The 22,725-nt window shown below is 37.7% G+C and overlaps 1 protein-coding gene across 1 annotated transcript in view; it reads right to left on the reverse strand.

Annotated features, from left to right (window-relative positions):
• ANKRD31 (ankyrin repeat domain 31) overlaps positions 1-22,725 on the reverse strand; it is a 268,129-nt gene that overhangs the window by 60,947 nt on the left and 184,457 nt on the right. Inside the window, exons 16-18 of the mRNA XM_042781319.1 lie at positions 9,923-10,076; positions 7,717-7,829; positions 3,393-3,480 (exon numbers count right to left, since the gene is read on the reverse strand). Coding sequence (XP_042637253.1) covers positions 3,393-3,480; positions 7,717-7,829; positions 9,923-10,076 — 355 coding nt within the window. The remainder of the gene's footprint in view (positions 1-3,392; positions 3,481-7,716; positions 7,830-9,922; positions 10,077-22,725) is intronic.

The following is a 22,725-nucleotide window of genomic DNA, read 5'->3' on the forward strand; positions in this document are numbered from 1 at the left end:
AGTTCAAACCCACCAGGGAAGCTGGGCAACATATTTCTGTAGTGATACCACCTTGGACTGCAAGGAGGGGTCGCTATGAGTCAGGTCCGACTCCACGGCACATGACAACAATAACAACACAACATCTTTATACTATAAATAGAAAGGAAATTTCAGATGAATTATAGAGTTAAACATGTCTTAGTTCAGTTGAGGTACTAAAAATATCTGATACCAAAATGAATTAAGTTTCTATAAGAAAAATTTACAAAGAAATATACAAAATGGGATTTACTACTCTTAGATTCCTCAGCCAGTTAATGTGGAAAGGAGAATTTGTAAAGAAAGTTTTTGCAAGAGCTGTTGTTTAACTGGGTGAGAATCTCCATGCTAAGCAACAACAGTAAGGTATGAGGGGCTTCTCTCCTTTATGTCAAGCCTAGTTGGGTATGAAAAGGCAGTTTCTCAAAGGAACTGTTCTTTGAGAAAGCTTAAAAACTGAACTCTCAGTTGACGTGTTAAGAGACTGGTATCTGGCTCCTGCCTTGAACATATTGAAGTACAGATCCTGAAGAACAAGAAGCTTCCACAGCAGGGCTGTTATGCCAGGAAGTGATTAACAGTGGGTCCAAGATGCAAAGATCCTGAGGATTTTAGTGGAGCCTGCCCTGTGATCTTGCTTATGAAGGCTTCAACCTAAGGGTGAGTGCCTGTGTAGGATGACACAAAACAAAAAGGCTGAGATCTGAGAGGGGACTGTATTGGGAAGGGAAAGGGAAACACACACTAAAACTAGTGAAAATGTGTAAATCCTATTCTATCCTTATACTGGGAGCTCATCAACAAGGCAAATTTTCTTAGTAAATTAGTAAAATTATTTTAAATGAAAATAGTGATGCTACTAGCTTTATAAAGGAAAACACTAAAATATGTTCATGAGAGTAGAAATTGGGAAATCAATTTATCCATATAAATCAGTAGACTAAAATGTTTCTATGTTTTAAACCCAATAATTCTACTTCTATTAATCTCTCCTAAGAAGATAATCATAAATCCAGATAAAGCTGTATGTTATAGTATAATAGGAAAAATCTGGATACAATCTAAATATTCAGTGAAAGGAAAAACTGAAGTGAACTATGTAACATTGACTGAATATTATGTAACTACTAAGAATAATGCCTATGGGAAAAAAAGAATACAAAACTAGCACATCTAGCATGATCAAAACTGTATTTTATATAGTTTGAGGTATAATTGCATTGCTGTGTTCTCATAGCGCAGTGCCTAAGGCACTTGACTGCTTACCAGAAGGCTGGCGGTTCAAACCCAGCAGCCACTCCTCAGAAGGAAGGTTGGACAATCTACTTCCATAGTGATACTGCCTCAGAAACCCAAGGAGGGGTCGTTATGAGTCGGGTCCAACTCCACGGCACATAACAACAACAACAACATGTTCTTTAAAAAAAAAAAAAAAAAAAAAAGTGTGTATGCAAAAGAATAAAAAGGCCTAGAAACAAATACATCAAATTATTGTGGTGTGACAATAGGTAATTTTAGCATATTTTCCCCTTTATTCTTTTTGAAGTGTATCTATAATCTGTATTTCTTTTATAAATGAAAAATTATAAACTTGGAAAAATCAGCTTAGATGCGTGAGGTATTATGAATAGTAAATAAAATATACTAACAGTACATGTTTGCTTGAGAATATGAATTATTTTATTTCTTCAAATCATAGCATGTAGTATGTGTTAAGCTAGGATAGGAAGTACAATGGATATAATTTAAAAGGAAATGATTTTTAAATAGGCTATATAAACATGGTCTGTCAGCTTGTCATACTATGATGGCTTGAATTTTGATATGATGCTGGAAGTTATACTGTTGTTGTTGTTATTTGCCGTCGAGTCGGCCCCGACTCATAGCGACCCCTCCTTGGGTTTCTGAGGCAGTATCACTACGGAAGTAGGACTGCCCAACCTTCCTTCCGAGGAGTGGCTGGTGGGTTTGAACTGCCAGCTTTCTGATTAGCAGTCAAGTGCCTTAGGCACTATGCTACCAGAGCTCCTGGAAGTTATACTATCACTATTTTAAATACCAGCAGGGTAACCCATGGTGAGTAGGTTTCTGTGGAGCTTCCAGACCAAGACAGACTAGAAGAAAGGTCTGCAATCCGCATCTGAAAATTAGCTAATGAACACCCTAGGGATCACAACAGAACGCTGTGACATAGTGCTGGAAGATAAGCCCTCTAGGTTCAAAGGCCCTCAAATTACACAGTGGCCACAAGAGTGTACTTGAGCATGCCCAAGACTATGAAGATGGTACAGAACCAGGCAATGTTTTGTTCTGTTGTACATGGAGTTGCCGTGAGTCAGAGCCAACTCAAGGGCAACTAACAGCAACATACAAACATGAGTTAGGACAAGAAATAAAACAACAGTCACATCCAACTATACAAAACACTGATGAGATACTTTAAATTACTTAATTTTATCTAACTTTAAAATTCACATGTGCATCTACCTGGAGCTACTTGCTATCCTGTAAATCTTAAGACAACATAGCTAGGAGACATCAGAGTTTAAAAATACTGATTGAGAAGTGAACAATTTTGAGAACTTAAAATTACTAGGTCAGAGATTAAACTATAATTCACTATATGAATTGAAATTGAAACATTGGTGTTTGGCAAACAGGAAGACATCTATGCATTGAGATATCCACCTGGTGTTATTCACTCATCTGAAAAGTATGAGTATTTGCTCTACTTGTGTCATCACTATGGAGCTCTGATGGCACAGTGGCTAAATAAAGCATTTGGCTGCTAACCAAAAGGGTGGCAGTTTGAGCCTACCAGCTGCTCAGTGGGAGAAAGATGAAGCAGTCTGCTTCCATAAAGATTTACAGCCTTGGAAATGTATGGGGGCAGTTCTACTCTGTCCTACAGGTTTGCTATGAGTTGGAATCAGTTCAATGGCAGTTGGTTTAAGTTTGGTGTCATTACTGAACATTCCTCTTCTGATCTATTTTTAAAGGCTATCATAGACAGGTGAAGCTGAGGAGCCAAGGTGTAAGATAATCTCATCCCTAGTTACTATCTTATGTTTTTTGTCACATCTTGGTCCAAACATATCACTAGCAATAGTTTATCTTGGATCATTGATCTGAGTTTCTCTCAAATTACTCATGCCACACCTTGCACTAGAAGGTATTTTTACCAACAATCAAACTACTGGTTTGCATTTGCATCAATGACTTTTAATGATTATTCTTGGCACTTTAAATACTCTTGCATAAAAAAGACTACTCTTTCAGCCATTGTGAGTTTTGAAATAAATATGTACCTTAAGAGGAAGATGAGTTAGCAATGACCTTGTATGTCTTAATCAAACTTAAGTATGATTTACCTGCATCTTCAGGAGTTCTTATTTCAAATGTTAATAAATGCTCTTGTTTTTCTTCTATGTCTTGTAGAATGTCACTGATGGTCTGATGCTATCAGATAAAAATATTAGGAATTTCATTACAAGAGAGTAGATGTTTCTATTATCCTATTGACAAACATACAGTAAAGTGCTACAGAAAGTGCTGCTAAAAATGCTCATTACTCTTTACGATAAATGTGTTGTTGTGCCCAGGTTTTGAAGGAGATGCTCGGAGAGGAATATGCCAACACATGACAATGCAAATGCAATAGGAAAGTTTATTAGCTAACTTAAGTTAGGGTCTTTGCTCTTACCAGGTCAGTGGCTTAAGCAAAAGACCCTGTGCCCCGGTATTCTCACAATTTTATGGAACAATATGGGGAGGGGCAGCACCAGGGCAATAGGGTACAGATGACTGGTTGTTGCTAAGGGATTTTGGGCAGTGATCTAAGATGTTGGGGGACGTAAAGAAACCCCCCCGGCTCCAAAGTTCATTTAGGAAAATATTATCTAGGGAGGATGCAAGGCTCATATGTGGAAGACTTTCAGGAGTCGAGCAAATCTCCGATATGTGCTGAATCCGGATGGCTTTTGTGATGCGTGCTGAGTTCGGAGGAAGTTCCTTGATACCTGCTGAGACTGGAGGGCAGATAAAGGCCCTAAAGAGTCCAAAAGTTCTGTTAGTAATGCTGACACTAAAAGGTTTCTGGTTAAAGATTTTCCTGGAGGCTACTAGAGCTCTCAGACTCACAGTGTACTTAAGCTTTTTATAACTTTCACTGTATAAATACTGCATATTTGACACAAAGTAAACTTTAATATAAAGTAAACTTTATATATATGTTGTTTTTGCTGTTAAGGAAGGTGGGGCAATCTATTTCTGTAGTGATACTGCCTCGGAAACCCAAGAAGGGGTCACTGTAAGTCGGGTCCGACTCGACGGCACATAACAGCAACAACAATATATATATGCTTTGCAGTAGATCTATTTCTGGAAAATAGGATACAAGAGAAACAACTGTATAAGCAATCAGATCTTCTCAATGACTTCTGTTATAATGATAGGTATGCTGTTGTTGTATGTCATGGTTTGATCTTCACTCATAGCAAACCCTACAGGACAGAGTAGAACTGCCCCCATAGGGTTTCCAAGGCTGTAAATCTTTATGGAATTACACTGTCACATCTTTCCCTCACAGAGGAGCTGGTGGGGTCAAACCACTGACTTTTCAGTTAGCAGTCCAATGCTTAATCACTGCACCACGAGGGCTCCTTCAATTATAGGTATATCAAAGAAGCAAACCCACTGCTATTGAGTTGATTCTGACTTATAGCATAAATCTTTATGGGAGTAGATTGCCTCATCTTCCTCCCACAGAGCAGCTGGTGGGTTTGAACCACCAGCCTTCTGGTTAGCAACCAAATGCCTTACCCACTATGCCACCAATTCAGTACGTGATATTAAAAATCACATATATGCAACAAGTTCACTTTAAGGATTTATGACCACTCATTGCCCAATAGTAAAATCTCACATAAAATCTTAGAAATGCAAACCCCCACTCTTTCAAAAACTCACAAAAGGAATTTAATACCATCCTTTATGCCCTTGTTAGTACTAATTCTCCTGCCTGAAATGCCATCAACTCACTCTGCCCAGATTGCTCTCTTATGAGAGATGGAATCATGGAGTGGGCTCGGGAACCAGACTATGTAGGTGTGAATGTGTGAATGCTGACTCTACCTCTTCCTAGCTATTACAAGTTACTCATCAGTTTTATGTTTGAACTGAATAACGCATATAAAATGTTTAGGACAGTGCTAGCACAAAGAAAAGTTCAATAAATATTGCTTATTTCTACTATATAAAACCCTCTCATTCACAAAACCTCTAGCTAATCTAATTTAAACTGATTTTTCTTTTCTCAGAATTACTTAAGAATTTCAGTGCTACACAATTTAGTATTAGTATGTATAATGATTTATATATTATATTTTCACATTCAAGATAATGAGATCTTGTAGGTAAGAACATAGCTTTTTATATTTGTGTGTTCCACCTTGCTGGTTTTATAGTTGTTACTCAATACATAACGACTGACAAACTGACACATATTAACCATCCTTTAATGAACTTTCAATACATATTAATTTAAAAAATATGAAGGTCTTCAAAGCCTTCTGAACTACACTGCTGTGAAATTTTTCTTGGTATCCACAAGGGATATAGAAAATGCACAAAAGAAAATTATTTAATTATGTGGTAGATCAATCTCATTGCTGTCATTTATTAGATGCAACAAAGTGAAACTGTAAAATATAAATAGGAAAAACAAACAAAAACAAGGTTTCACTCTTTATATATTGAATGATCTGTGGTTATAAAAGCAAACAAACTAATGAACTAGTGCCCAGGATAGGCCTCTACCACAAGTTAAAAAAACCAAACCAAACTCACTGTCATCAAGTCGATTTCAATTCATAGCTACTCCCATTGGGTTTCCAAAGCATCTTTATGGAAGTAGATTATCCTATCTTCCTTCTGCGGAGTGGCTGGTGGGTCTGAACTGCCAACCTTGGAGTTAACAGTCAAATGCCTTAAGTAACGTGCCACCAGAGCTCCTTCTACCACAAGTTAGGATTAAAAAAAACACCTTTTGGTGTCAACTTTCTTTTCTGTCTGGCCTTATATTGTGGATACACGCAGTCATGTCCACCATGGGCCATAACCTCTCGCTCTACACAAGTTTCACATTCCACCTGTCCAGCATAACACTTCTTCCTTAATCCTTCATTACTGCTTCTCATATCTGGGGGTGGGGAGGAGGTGGGGGGAGAGAATCCTAACCTAGGATCTGTCTTTGGAACAAGCAGCTTCAGACAGTTTTTATTCTGTTTATTGCATGCTTCACTATAAATTTATTCCAGATTTGCTATTTTTACCATGGCAAGATGATCTTTGCCTGACACCTCTTTTACAGTTTTGTGCACAATGGTAAAGATTACAGGCTCTGGAACCAGGACGCCTGGGCATTGTTTCGTTCTGTTGTACACCGAGATGCTATGAGTTGAGAGCTGACTCAATGGCACCTAAGAACAACAACTTAAGAGAAATGTAATTTTGGATTATGTTACTTAACTGCTCTTGCTTCATGTTTTTTCTACATTGAGGAGTATAACAACAATAACAGAATCTACCTAACAGGGTTATTGTGAGGACCGCATGAGTTAATATGGAAGAGAACTTAGCATGTAGAAAGTGCTCAGTAAATGTCAGAAATTATTATTACTTCTGTACTCACTCCATACCAAGATAGAGAAGGAAGCTGCCTACATGCTGTAATATGAGAATGCTACAAAGTAGCACTAAATTAAAATCATCTGATTTCCTTTGTATCTGGCCATACTGCCACCTTATCTTCCATTTGGCTGGAAATTTCCAACATTTGACAATGTCATATTTACATAAGACATACTCATAAGGACTTTAAAGTTTTCATATTTTCTTCTGAGTTTTTTTAAAAAATTGATTTTAATTTGAATTCTTTATCCTTATTAAATTTTCTCTGCATCTTGACCTAATATACATTATTCCTGGAGCAAGTCCCATAAAATTATATAACAATAGGGCACTTTTTTCCATAATGTACTGATCTTTACATGAAAATATACCTTATGATCTTTATAATCAATATAGTAGAATGAGATAGCATAGAAAGACTCCTACCCATTCCAAACACACAGCAACACTGAAGAAAATATAACAAGCTTTAAATGCACATATATACATACATACAAACAGCCAAGAATGAGAAAAGAAAAGGTACCCCCTGATGCCAGAAATGAATCTAGCAGTGGTCCATGGGGGATTTGGAACAGACACAGTTCTTAGGGGCTGAAGTTTTAATGCCCACAAAGGACCAATAAGCTAGGTTGTTTTCCTCTTCCCTGTATTGATTCCAGGGTCTTTTTTAAATAGCATAGACACTTTCGAGGAGTGAATGGATTAAGATATATTATGACAGAGGCAGTATCTGTGGGACAAGAAATAGCTATAGAACCCCAATTAAGTACAAGAGATAGCAGCCAATCCATAGCTCTGTATTAAATGCAGATAACTGAGAGATAACCAAATAATATATCATCTCAGCTCATATGGTTCAATTACGTTATTATGCCAAAAAAAATTTTTTTTAATCTATGTGTCTTTAAAAAGCAATGACTACTGCCAACAGCCAATGCCTGGCTGGCCTCCCAAAAATGGCATTTTCTAGACTGAGAATAAAAAGATTTCAACTTCACTTACCATAAGGCTTTCCCTTGTTTTTCCTTGGTGTGAAAGGGAAGGAAGATCAACAGTTTTACAGTCGTCACAAACACACTGTTTGTGTCTTTTTGACTGGACAACAGGACTTTTTACTTAAAAAATAAAATTAGAAAATGTAATAAGCACATGTAAACATTTAACTTCATTCTATCAGTTGTAAATGTGACAGGGATGGGAATGTCTACAATAATTATAGTATCTTAATGTTACTCAAATACCTCATTTATTATTATTATTATTATGAATCAACTAGTTATAGCTAACATTTACTAAGCACATACTAAATGTTACATGTTAAATACTCTTCATGAATCATCTTATTTAATATTCATTCATACAAACCTTTCAAGGTAGGCAGTTTATTATATCCACTCTACTGAAGAGGGAACAGAGGCTTAGAGAGGTTCTGGAAGTTGTCCAGTGTCAAAGCTAGTACTGAAACTAGATTTATCTGACTCCAAAGTCCATGCACTTAACCACTATGACTATGATTCATTGCCCCTGTAAAGCTCTCTCCAACATGCTCTAGATTCCTTTCTCTATATTGCTATTGCACTGCATCTTCTCATATCTCCAGAATACCTGACCAAGGAACGTATACAAAAGAAACAACAGACAAGTGGGAATTGACATAGCACTATATAACACAGTCCCCAATAATTCCAAATGCAAAGCTTCTCTGGTAAACTGAGCCAGTTGAAAACATGGGACTTGAACCTTCAAGCGGCTGTGGAGAGGGAGAAAGATATGGTTGGAGCCCGAAGAAAGGTTCTGAGCCCACTTATCCTGACAATTTCATGAAAAAGGATGACTGGCCTTTCTCTAAAGGCCAGGCACTGTGGACTTATCACATGGTAGCAGGCAGTGAAAAGAGGAACTTTGCATCAGTCTTCACCTTGACCACTCTGTGATCTAGTTCACTAGTAAAATATGGTTCAGTGAGTATTTTTGGCTCTGACTAATCAGATCAGTAATTCTTCTTCCCTTGAGGATCAACAGTTGGTAAGGATGGTGGCTGGATGGGGAAGAAGTGTGTGATGTGGGTTCTTGCCCCAGTGTTCTTCCTCAGACAGGCAGAGGGCAGATATGTTTTTTGGGTTTCTTCTTCTATGAGACAAAGTTCAAGCACACACAGAAAAGGGAGAATTCCCTTTACTCAATAAACTGTTTTACCTTGTCCATTCTCTGGCCTGTCTTCTCACAAGACTGAAGTTCCTCATAGACAAGTGCTTAGTTGCAAAGCAGGGGATCAACAAATATGCTTTCTAAATTGTTGTTAGGTACCATTTGGCCCCCAACACCTTGCAACCTCATGCATAATGGAATGAACTGCTGTTCATTTCCCATGATCACCTGTGGATCACTCTGTTGTAATCCACAGAGTTTTCACTGGCTGATTTTTGGAAGGAGATCTATATGCCTATCTTCCTAATCTTCTGAGTCTGGAAGCTCTGCTGAAACCTCTTCAGCATTATAGGAACACACAAGTCTCCACTATAGGTGAGTGAGTGGTGGCTGTGTATGAGGTGCACTGGCCAAGACTGGACCTGAGTCTCCCATATAGAAGGTGAGAATTCTATCACTAAACCATCAGTGTCTCTGTTTTCTAAATCAGTGTTCAGTAAATGCCTATTTCTTATACATAATTCATTATATTATTTGAATGCAGACTATGTTAAAAACTTTATAAAATTTTGCTTGCTTGTATATTCCCTTGAAATTATTCTTCTAATATTTGCTTAAAAATTAATATTCTAGTACTAAAATATTAAGTTCTTGAAGTTTCCATCGGTCTAACCTATGTGGATCATTACAAATTTTGAAGTAATGGAATCTTAGTTGCAAAGACTTCATTAGATGTCACCTATTTTCAGTCCCACTTACAAGTAAACCAGTTGGCCTGGTTTTAGTTACATCTCTGTCTCACATCCAATGTTAAGGAGATAAATGTTTATTTAATGAATGATATGGATTTCATTTCAATGTGTCACTTCAATCCAACAGAATCATATGATCCATAAATTAACCTAAATTTGGAGATGCTAGTTGCTAAAATTAATAATGGCTTGTCAAGAGTTTATTAAACATAAAGAAATATCACTTCTCAGTTTTAAAACAATTTATACTAAAATCTAAGCAGAGGCATACACCAGTATAAAATAACAAGCAAAACTGACATACATACCAGTATTATTCTCATCCCCACTACTAGTCTCAATAGCACTGTAAGATTTCAGAAGTTCTTTCATTTTTTCATCATCTGCTTCATCCAAAGCAGTCTTCTGTTTTTGGTATTTTTGATTAGGATTTGCTTCGTGTTGTAATAGAATTTCAGCTGCCTAGAAGATATTTTTTCAAAGTTATCTCTAAAGTAATTTAATATCAATAATTCTGCTCTCATCACAAGACACAGCATTAAAAATGACCAAAAATGGGGATTTTCAGCAAGATGGCAGAATAGGCAGACAATCTACAGACCCTCTAAAACAAAAAAAATGAGAAATAAGTAGAAACGGATACAGAAATAATCTTGGCACCCTGAGTTTTGAAGTGGATTAAGTAACAACTAGTAGAAGAAACTACTATCAGAAGAAACTACTGCCAAGAGAACGAACAAATCTGTCCTGGTGAATGGAGGTGTGGTCATCCCTCACCTCCACCCACCTTCTGGACCAGCAGGAATTCCATCCTGGACCAGGTGCCTTGCCATAGCTGCCTTCTGGACAGGTAGGAACCAGTCCCAGGACTAGGCACCCTTCTCTAAGCCACCTTTTGGGCCAGTAGGAACTTTTTCTGAGACCAAGCACCCTACACCCAGCCATCTTTTGGGACAGCTGGAACTTTTCCTGATCCCAGTTGCCTTTTGAGATAGCGGGAACTTTGCCTGGGACCAGACACCCTGCCCACAGCTGCTTTTTGGGCTGGCAGCAATTCCTTCTGGAACCAGTGCCTTGCTCCTGGTCACCTTTTGGACCAAAGAACTTTTTCTGGGTCCAGGTGCCCTGCCCCCAGACACCTTCTGGGCCACGAGGAACTCATCTGAGATTAGGCATCCTGCCCACAGTTGTCTTCTGGTTAGACAGGAACTACTTCCAGGATCAGTTGGCCTTCTCCCAGCTACCTTTTGGTCTGCCAGGAGCTTCTTCTGGGACAAGGTACCCTATATCCAGCCACGCTTTTTCTTTCCCTTCTCTGGCTCTTGTTTTTTCCCTCTTTTCCTGGTTCCTTTCTTTTCATCTTTTTCTGTTTCCATTTTTCTCATCCTTTGTTTTTCTTTCTGCATTCTTTCCTTACTATTGTTTTTCTCCTGCTCTCATTTTTTTTCTCCCCTTCCTAGAATATTTTTTTCTTTGTCATTCTCGTCCCTTCTTTTCCCATTTATTTATTTATTTAGTGGTTGTTTATTTATGATGTTTGTGTGTTTTGTTGTCTTGTTTTTATTTTTTATGGTATAGTTGTTTTTTTCTTTTTTTGTCCCATCTGGCAGGAAGACAGCAACCATGCCCGCATGACCCAACCACATCCACACCTTCAGTAGCCCCACCCACTGGGTGAGAGCCACCACCTGCTTCTACACCAACTGATCAATGACAGACAGTGGCCAATACCAGCCCAACCCACCCTCAAATGCTCTACCCAAACAGCTAACAGAGATCTGTGTATACATTTTCATCCTCTATCACACTCACCAGAAGACAGGTGGTGAGTTGCCTAAGTGCTGCCATATTAGTAAAGAGAGTAAGTAGCACACTAGCCCTGCTCACTCAAACATATAATAAAAACAAAAACAAAATAACTGGGCTAATCACACCAACATACAATTACCAATTAAATATAAATACAATGACATCATGATATTTTGGAGACAATTACTGACCATCCCAGTTCACACAAAAGAACACGATAAAATAGTACAAACAAGGGTCCAGGATACAGAGCCTAAGAACCTCCCCGAGGAAGAAGTGGCATCAGAACTACCTCATAAAGAATTAACAGGAATTATAATGCCTTGGGGTCTAAGATGCAGACTAGGAAGACACACTATCCAGACTCTTTACAACAAAGACTTAAAAAATCAAGGAAAACAGCTATAGATGACCATCCTGGATCCCAGAGCTTCAAAGGAAAGGATAAAGAAGCAGATCAAATGCCAATGAGAGGAAGAGACTGAACAAAAACAGTGATCAAGGAGCAGTAAACTGCTAATTGGCACAGTGCGGCCATTTTGAATTATTGCCAGCAGCACTATGATGAGAACAGGAACCAGATAACCAGCTCCACCTGTGTAGGATTTCAGAAACACCCACATCAGTGATCAGGCAACCACAGAGGTGTGTTCTCTCCCCTTACCTCCCACAAGTTCCCAGTGACCGGAAATGTAGCTCTCTCCACCCATGCCCACACTGCAGTTGTTCAAACTGCCCCCACTACCAGTACGGGGGAACTTTTTAAAAAAAAAAATCTTTTGGCTTACTTATTCCATCCCTCTGTCTTCCCCCAAAGAATAGGAGATCCTCCCCTGCTATCCATGCAGGTAACAGTGTCTGTCCCTGCCCCTCCCTAGTCAGAAGTACTCACTCTGGTGCAGTTGTATTTGGTGGCTGGCACTTTCAACAATGTTGTGTTGCTTTTTTTCTTCCTTCCTTTTTCCTTCTCCTTAATGCTTCCCTCCTTCTACCCCTTTTTTCGTTTATTTTCTTTTGTTTCTTCATCCTCATCTTATTTGTTGTTGTTGTTGTTGTATGCTTTCTTTCTGCTCCTACTCCAACCTCTGTGGTCAGCAGCACCTATCCCAACCCCTCTGTGGACAGTAGGAGGAGCTCTTCTGGAGTGGGCTCTGTGCTCCCGCTGCAGCTGTGCTTGACAGCTAACACTTGGATCAGTTTATTTCATTTTATTTATCTCTTCTCTTTTTCTTTCTCCCCTCTTCTCAGTCCTTGCCTCTCCCCTGTGGCTTTGTTCCTTTGTCTCCCACTCTCCACACCATGATTTTTTTTCTCTTCTTCTTTTTTTCTTTTTGATCCATTTGAGTGAGTATCTTGCCCACCACCACCTCCATGTGCAGTAGTGGGGCCCCTGATTCTCTAGATTCAGTGGTGCATGCTCCCACAGAGTGAGTGTCACATTTCCACAGTAGCTGTGTTTAGTGGCTGTTACTTGCTACGTGCTCGTTATTTGCTTTTCTTCCTTTTCTCTTTTCCTTTTTCCTCTTTTTCTTTCTTCTTGGGTCTCCCTTCTTCCCTTTGCTTATTTTTCCTTTCTGTTTTTTCTTTTCCTCTCCTCTTCTATGTACCTCTCCTTTTTTTCTATTGTTCCCCATGAGTTGGGAACCAGTGACCCTACCCAACCATATCCATACACACCTGCTGCCCCGCCACCAAGTGAGTGCCACAACCCACACCAACATCACAGGACCAATGAAAGATGGGGGCCAAGATCTGCTCAACCTGCCCTCAGCTGCTATGCATGACCAGTGATCAGAGACTTATGCACACATTCCCAGCTACTGCCAAATCTGCCAAGAGACAGGTGGTGAGTGCCCTACTGCTGCCAAACCAGTGACCAGAGTAACATGACCCTGCTTTTGAATAGGTATATTAAAACAGAATGAAATAAAAATTCAAAGCTAAGCAATCCAACATATAATAAACAAATTAATACATTGACTCTATAATGTCTTAGAGACATGATGTCTCAAACAAGTGAGAAAAGTACATAGCCAGAAAATCTTCAAGAGGAAGAAATTCTAGTGAAATTTCCTAATAAGGAATTTAAGAGAATTACATTTAAGTACCTTCAATGAACTGAGAAGTTCAAGGGAAATATAGATAAAACTCCAAAAGAAGTAAAAGACCAATATAAGAACAAATTGACAAAATAAACAGAAAATTAGAAACTATACAAAAATACCAAATAGATATCCAAAAGATTAATACTGAAATTTCAAAAATGGATAATGCATTGGAAACAAAGGAGTAGAAATGAATTAGTGGAATGAACACAGAATTAATGGAGACAAATTTCTCAACATCAATTGTTGGCTGAACAATCAGGAAAAAAAGAATTAAAAATGAAGAAAGTGTAAGATTCATTTTGGATACTGTGAAGAGGACTAATTTACATGTGATTGGAATTACAGAACAGGAAGAGATGGAAAAAAGCACTGAGAAAATTCATAAAGATTTGTTGGAAGAAAACTTCCCTAATATCACAAAAGATGAGGAGATAGACATTGAAGCAGCTCTACGAACCCCAAATAGTATAGACCCCAAAAGAAAGTCAACAAGGCATATCATAATCAAATTTTCTAAAACTAAAGACAAAAAAATCTTGAAAGCAGCTAGGGAAAAAAAAATCACCTACAAAGAAGAACCAATAAAACTAAACTCTGATTTCTCAGCAGAAACCATGCAGGCAAGAAGGTAATGTGATGAAATACCTAAAACAATGGAAGAAAAAAAAACTGACAACCAAGAATTATATATCCAGCAAAACTGTCTCTCAAATAGCATGTGAAATTAGGACATTCTGAGATAAACAGAATTTAAAAGAATTTGAAAAAACAGACCAACCTTACAAGAAATGCTAAAGGGAGTTGCCCAGACGGAGAACCAGCAACAGCAGACAAGCAGAGACTAAGACATACAAACCATCATTTGGAAATCAACACTGAAATATAAGTACCAAAAATAAAAGAAACTTACAAGATATAAAATAGGGGAACAGACATACCAATTTGTAAATGATGTAAACTACAAAGCAAAAAGAAGGAATAAAGGATGTAGTTACAGAATTTCCAAATGGACAGGAAGTTAAGGTGATATCAAGATAGAACTGACGGCTTTAAATTTGGGAAGATAACAATGAATTATAGTGTAACCTCAAAGAAAATTAATACATCTCACACCAAAATAAAAAAAGAAAAAAAGCATAAAGTCTCAGAAAACAGTAAAACAATAGCAGTGAAGGAAATGATAAGAAAATACATAAACAAAATGAGGTCAGTACAGAAAAATATACAGAACAAAGAAACCATCAACACTATACAAAAATACACAGCAAAATGGTGGCACTAAATTCATACCTATCAATAATTACATTGAATATGAATGAATTAAATGCACCAATCAAGAGAGAGTAGAAGAATGGATAGCAAAACGACTTATCAATATTCTGCTACAAGAGACACATCTTAGACACAAAGACAAAAATTAGCTAAAATTTAAAGGATGGAAACACATATATCAAACAAATGGGAACCGAAAAATACCAGGAGTGGCAATATTAATTTCTGATGAAATAGACCTTAAGGCGAAAACCAGCAAAAGAGATGGAAGGACATTATATAATCATTATTAAAGAGTGAATTGAACAAGAGGACATAACCATAGTAACTACCTGTGCACCCCATGAAAGAGGTTCAAAAGCACATAAATCAAACTTTAACAGAATTCAAAGGAAAAATAGACAACTCCACAATTACTGTTGTTGTTAGATGCTGTCAAGTCAACACCAACTCATAGCAACCCCATATACAACGGAACCAAACACTGCCCAGTCGTATGCCATCCTCACAATCCTTGCTATACTTGAGTCCATCATTGCAGCCACTGTGTCAATCCATCTTGTTGAGGGGATTCTCCTTTTTCACTGAGCCTCTATTTTACCATGCATGATATCCTTCACCAGGGAATGGTCCCTTCTGATCACATGACCAAAGTAAGTGAGATGAAGTCTGACCATTCTTGCTTCTAAGGAGCATCATGACTGCACTTCTTCCAGGGCAGATTTGTTTGTTCTCCTGTCAGTCCATGGTATTTTCAATTTCAATACAGTAATAATGTTGTTGTTATGTGCTGTCGAGTCATCTCTGACTTATAGTGATCCCTCCTTGGGTTTCTGAGACAGTATCACTACAGAAGTAGACTGGCCAACCTTCCTTCTGAGGAGTAGCTGGTAGGTTTGAACCACCAACCTTCTGGTTAGCAGTCAAGTGCCTTAGGCACTATGCCACCAGAGCTCCCACTTTCCATGAAGGACAAAACAACTAGAAAGAAACAGAACAAAGACACAGAAGATCTAAACAATACAATAAACCAACATGACCTTGCAGACATATACAGAGTACTTCACCCAACAATATATATTATTTTCCAGTAAAAATAGAACTTTCTCCAGAATAGACCATATGTTAGGCCACAAAATAAGCTTCATATTAAAAACAGAATTATGATCTGAGAAGATGCTTTGTTATATTACAATGTTTTTACATTTAGAAATCAACAGTAAGAAGATCAAGGAAAGAAAAAATACATGGAAACTTAGTAACACTCCTTTAAAATACTACTGAGTAATAGCAGAAATAAAAAAAAAATTAACTAAAAAAATTCCTTGAATTAAGTGAGGATGAAAATACAACATACCAAAATTTTTGAGACATGTAAAAACAGTGCTCAGAGCCTAAGGCACTTGACTGCTAGCAATGGATGACATTAAAAAAGAAGAATGGAAATCAACACCTTAACCAATATCTCCAAATATTAGAAAATGAACAGCAAAAACAGCCTACAGTCACCAGAAGAAAGGAAATAGTAATGATTCAAGTAGAAATAAATGAAACAGAAAACAGGAAAAAAAAATTAGAAAGAATCAACAAGACTATAAAAATTGGTTCTTTGAGAGGATTAATAAAATTGATAAACCACTGGCAGATTTAACAAAGGAGAAGATGCAAATAACATGAAAAGAAATGAAATAGGTGATGTCTTAACAAAACCCACTGAAATAAAAGATAGTAACAAAGCACTATGAAGAACTTTACTCCAATAAATGAAAATCTGGAAGGAATGGGATATTTGTACAAACATACCACCTACCCAAAATCATACAAAAATCTGAACAGGGCTATCACAAAAGAAGATATTGAACACATCATGAAAAAATACTTCCCTCTCCCCAACTCCACCCCCAAAAAAAGTCCTGGCCCAGACAGCTTCACTCACAAATTCTACCAAACATTCAGAAACAAGCTGACACCAATTCTATTCAACCTATTCCAGAATATGGGAAAGAATGGAATATTACTGAACTCATTGCAGTGAATTGCTTGATGTGGCCTTTCTAGCCAATGTCCTCCATTCTGTGATGTTTTGTAGATCCCATTATCCATCCCTGTTTGGGGTGGTGTGGTAGTTAACTTGGCTGGGTAGCTGGTAGTAGTCGTTCCCTATAAGACTGACAATTGACTCTGTGATGGGATTTAGGTTATTTCTGTTGGGGCAACACAGGTGGAATGTATCTTGAGTCCTGCCTCGCTGGAGGATATAATTCAAATCACCACCCTTAGCTTCCTTGAGGGTATATCTATGAATCTCCTGGGAAGGTTCACCCTCCTCTTGCTCTGGGTTTGTGTTTTGGCTTATCCTCATCTCACCCCTGGATTTGGGACAGCAGCCGTCATCTGATCTGCTGATCAAGGTTCATCAAACTCTGAGAATTGGGAGGATCCTCCAGACTTACTCATGGACCTGGGACTCGCCAGCCTGCCAGCCTCCACCTCTACTACGTGAGACGAACCCTTGGGTGTCTGTGAGTTCTGTGAGGTGTTACAGCGAAATACAGAACCCTAAGACTGGAGAAATTACTGGGAGGAGGAGGAGGAGTTAATGTCTGAAATGATGGAGTGGTACGGTAGTTTGGACATTTGGGACATCTTTAACCTCCGCCTCATGGGGACCAACCTTGTGCTGATCTTTCTGAGATAATTTGTTCAAGCACTCATTCTATGAAGCAAGCATAAACCTGATACCAAAACCAGGCAAAGCCTTAAAAATAAAATTACAGACCAATATTCCTCATGAAAATAGACATAAAAACTCTCAAGAAAACCTAGCCAACAGACTGTAACATGTAACAAAAAAATAATACATCCTGACCAGGTGGGATTCATATCCAGTATGCAAGGACAGTTCACTTTTAGAAAAATAATCAATGTAATCCACCACATAAACAAAAGAAACACATGATCATATATCAATAGATATGGAAAGGCATTTGACAAAATCTAACACCTATTCTTGATTTAAAAAAAAAAAAAACTCAGAAAAATAGGAATAGAAGGAAACTTTCTCAAAATAATTAAGGGCATACATACAAAACCATTGGCCAATATTATTCTTAAGAGAGACTGAAAACATTCCCTTTGTGAATGGGAACAAGACAAGGATTCCTTTATCACCACTCCTATTTAATACTGTATCAGAAGTCCTAGGCAGAGCAATAAAGGAAAGGGAAATAAAAGGCATCCAAATTGGCAAAGAAGAAGTAAAATTATCTCTGTTTGCAGATGACATGATCCTATATTAAAATAAATAAATAATAAATAAATAAACTAGAGAGTCAATAAGAAAACCACTGTAACTAATACAAGGCTTCAGCAAAGTGGCAGGCTACAGGGTCAACATGCAAAAATCAGTAAGATTCTTCTACACTAACAAAGAGAACTCTGAAAAGGAAATCAGGAAAACAATACCATTTTTAATAGATACCTAAGAGATGAAGTGCTCACGAATAAATCTAACCACAGACACAAAAAACCTACACAAAGAAAACTACAAAACACTACTAAAAGAAACTAAAAGAGACCTACATAAATGGAAGAATATACCATGTTCATGGATAGGAAGACTTAACATTGTAAAAATGGCAATACTACCTACCCAAAGCAATCTGTAGACATAATACAATTCTAATTCAGATTCCATCATCATTCTTTAAGGAGATGGAAAAGCTACTTACCAATTTCATATGGAAAAGAAAGAGACCTTGTATAAACAACATACTTCTAACGAAGAAAAACAAAGAAGGTGATCTCACACTTCCTGATCTCAAAACCTACTATACAGTTACAGTAGTCAAAACAGCCTAGAATTAGTATGATGACAGACCCATAGACCAATAGAGCAAAACTGAGAACCCAGAAGTAAATCTACCCACCTATGGACAGCTAATCTTTGACAAAGGGCTGAAATCCATTAAAAGGGAAGAGATCATTTCTTTAACAAATGGTACTGGCAGAACTGGACATCCATTTTCAAAAAAATGAAACAGGATCCATATCTTACACCATATACAAAAACTAACTCAAGATGGATCAAAGACCTAAATATAAAACCCCAAACTATAAAGATCATCAAAGAAAAAAATGGAGGCAAACTTAGGAGTCCTAATACACGGCCCTAATACACTATTAAACAGAATTAAAAATACACAAACAGAAGAAGACAGACTAGATGACTGGGATCTCCTGAAAATAAAACATTTATGCGCACCAAAAAACTTTATCAAAAGAGTAAAAAGAGAAACTACACACTAGGAAAATATTTTCAGCAACAATTTATCAGACAAAGAAGGGACTAATTTTCAAAATTTATAGAAAACTTCAACACCTCAGTGTAGAGCAGACAAGCAATCCAATTAAAAAATGGACAGAGTACATGAACAGACACTTCACCAAAGACAATCAGGTGGCTAGGGAACACATGAAGAAATGCTCACGATCATTAGCCATTAGAGACATGCAAACCAAAACAACAACGAGATACTATCTCATGCCAGCATTAATAGCAAAATTCAAAATAACAAAAAACAATAAATGATGGTGAGTATGTAAAAAGACTGGAATACCTAGAAATTGCTGGTGGGATTGCAGAATCGTACAACCACTGTGGAAAGTGCTATGGTGTTTCCTTAAAAAATTACTAACAGAAATACTATATGATCCAGCAATCCCACTACTAGGTATATATCCTAGAGAAATAAGAGCTGTGACATGAACAGATACATACTCATGCATGTTCACTGCAGCATTATTCACAATAGCAACCTAAGTGCCCATCAATGGATGAATGGATAAAGAAAATATGGTACATACACACAATGGAACACTAGACAACATTAAAGAATAAGTATGAATATGCAAAACACTTTACAACATGGATGAACCTAGAGAACATTATCCTGAGTGAAATCAGGCACTCATAAAAGGACAATTATTGTTTGAGAACACTATTGTAAAAAGTTAAGAAAACATTTACACACAGAAAGAATTGTTCTTTGAAGGTTACCAGGGGTGAGAGGGAAAAGAAGGAAAAATCACAAACTAGACAGTAGAAATGTGTTAATTTTGGTGAAGGGAAAGGTAATATCCAATAAAGAGGGGGTCAGTACAAAATGATCAAAGCAGTGGAATGCAAAGGGAGGAGCAAAAGTAATAAAGGAAACCAAGTTGAATACAAATACATGCAAAATTCTGCAATAATAGTAATAACAATAATTTACAAGTGGATGCACAGATAGACACTCAATCTTAACAGGGGTGGAAGGCAAATGGGACTTGCTGTTGTTAGGTGCCGTTGACTCGTTTCTGACTCATAGCAACACTATGTACAGTAGAATGAGACACTTCCCTGTCCTATGCCAGCCTCACAATCTTTTACTATACCCAAGCCCATAGCTGCAGCTAGTGTGTCAATCCATCTTGTTGAGGGCCTTCTCCCCTTTCGTTGACCTTCTACTTTACCAAATATGATATCCTTCTCCAGAGAATGCTCCCTTCTGACAACATGACCAAAGTAGGTGAGAAGAAGTCTGGCCATTCTCACTTCCAAGGAGCATTTCTGCTGCACTTCTTCCAGGACAGATTTGTTAGTTCTTTTAGAAGTTCACAGTACTTTCAGCGTTCTTCACCAACACCACAACTCAAAAGCATCAACTCCACTTCGGTCTTCCTTATTCATTCTCCAGCTCTTGCATGCATACGAGGCAACTGAAAATAACATGGTTTGGGTCAGGCACATCTTAGTCTTCAAGGAGAAACTTTGCTCTTCAGCACTTGAAAGAGGTCTTTTGCAACAGATTTGCCCAATGCAACATGTCGTCTTATATCTTGACTGCTGCTTTCATTGGTGCTGATGATAGAATCAAGTTATATGAAGTCTTTGACAACTTTAATCTTTTCTCCATCTATTGTAATGCTGCTTATTAGTGCAGTTGTGAGGATTTTTGTTTTCTTTATATTGACGTGTAATCCACACTGCAGACTTAATCTTTAATCTTCATCAGTAAGTGCTTCAAGTCATCCTCACTTTCAGCAAGCAAAGTTGTGTTGTTTACATATCTCAGGTTGTTAATGAGCCTTCCCCCAATCCTGATGCCACACTCTTCTTCATATAGTCCAGCTTCTTGGATTATTTGCTCAGCACACAGACTGAATAAGTATGGTGAAAGTATATAACCCTGATGCATACCTTTCCTGATTTTAAACCATGCAGTATCCCCTTGTTCTGTTTGAACGACAGCCTCCTGGTCTATGTACAGGTTCCTCATGAGTAAAGTGTTCTGAAATTCCCATTCTTCTCAATGTTATCCACCATTTATGATCCACACAATCAAATGCCTTTGCATGCTTAATAAAACACAAGTAAACATCTTTCTGGTATTCTCTGCTTTGAGCCAAAATCCATCTGACATTAGTTATGATATCTCCTCTCTCTCCATGTCACCTTCTGAATCCAGCTTGCATTTCTTGAAGTTCTCTGTCAATATATTGCTGCAACCGTTTTTGAATTATCTTCAGTAAGATTTTACTTGTGTGTGATATTAATGATATTGTTCGATAATTTTCACATTCTGTGGGATCACCTTTCTTTGGAATGGGTACGAATATGGTTCTCTTCCAGTCAGTTGGCCAGGTAGCTGTCTTCCAAATCTCATCATGGATGAGTGAGTGCTTCTAGCACAGCATCCATTTCTTGGAATATCTCAAAAGGTATTCCGTCAATTCCTGGAGCCTTGTTTTTTGCCAATTCCTTCAGTGCAGCTTCGACTTCTTCCTTCAATACCATTGGTTCTTGATCATATGCCACCTCCTGAAATGGATGAACATCAACCAGTTATTTTTGGTATAGTAACTCTGTGTATTCCATACTTCTTCTTTTGATGTTTTCTGCATCACTCAACATATTGCCCATGGAATCTTTCAATAGTGTAATTTAAGGCTTGATTTTTTTCCTCAGTTCTTTCAGCTTGAGAAATGCTAAGCGTGTTCATCTCTTCTGGTTTTCCAGCTCCAGGTCTTTGCACATTTCAGTTGTCTTCTCAAGCTGCTCTTTGAAATCTTCTGTTCAGCTCTTTTATCCTGTCGATTCCTTTAGCTACTTGCCATTCAAGGGCAAGTTTCAGAGTCTCTTCTGACATCCATTTTGGTCTTTTCTTCCTTTCTTCTCTTTTTAATGACTTCTTGCTTTCTTCAAGGATGATATTCTTGATGTCATCTGACAATCCCTCCAGTTTTTGGTCACTGGGGTTCAACACATCAAATCTACTCTTTAGATGGTCTCTAAATTCAGGAGGGATATATTCAAGGTCATATTTTCACTCTAGTAGACTTGTTTTAATTTATCTTCAACTTCAACTTGCTTATGAGCAGTTAATGGTCTGTTCCACAATCAGCTCCTGGCCTTGTTTTGGCTAAAGATACTGAACTTCTCCATTTCCTCTTTCCACAGATGCAGTCAATCTGATTCTGGTGTACTACATCTGGTAAAGTCTATGTGCATAGCCATCATTTATGCTGTTGAAATAAAAAGGTATATGCAATGAATAAGTTGTTGGTCTTGCAAAATTCTATCATGTGATCTCCAGCAACATTTCTATCACCAAGGCCGTATTTTCCAAGTACTGGTAATTATTCTTTATTTCCAATTTCTGCATTCCAATCATAAGTGATAATTAACACATCTTGATTACATGTTTGGTCAATTTCAGACTGCAGAAGCTGGTAAAAATCTTTAATTTCTTCATCTTTGACTTTGGTGGTTGGTGTGTAAATTTGAATGATAGTAGTATTAATTGGTCTTCCTCATAGGCTTATGGATATTATCCTATCACTGACATTGTACTTCAGGACAGATCTTGATACATTCTTCG

The sequence above is a fragment of the Orycteropus afer genome, unplaced genomic scaffold (assembly GCF_000298275.1).
Source record: "Orycteropus afer afer isolate SDZICR_OR568_19922 unplaced genomic scaffold, OryAfe1.0 scaffold00104, whole genome shotgun sequence".
NCBI classification, from domain to species: domain Eukaryota; kingdom Metazoa; phylum Chordata; class Mammalia; order Tubulidentata; family Orycteropodidae; genus Orycteropus; species Orycteropus afer.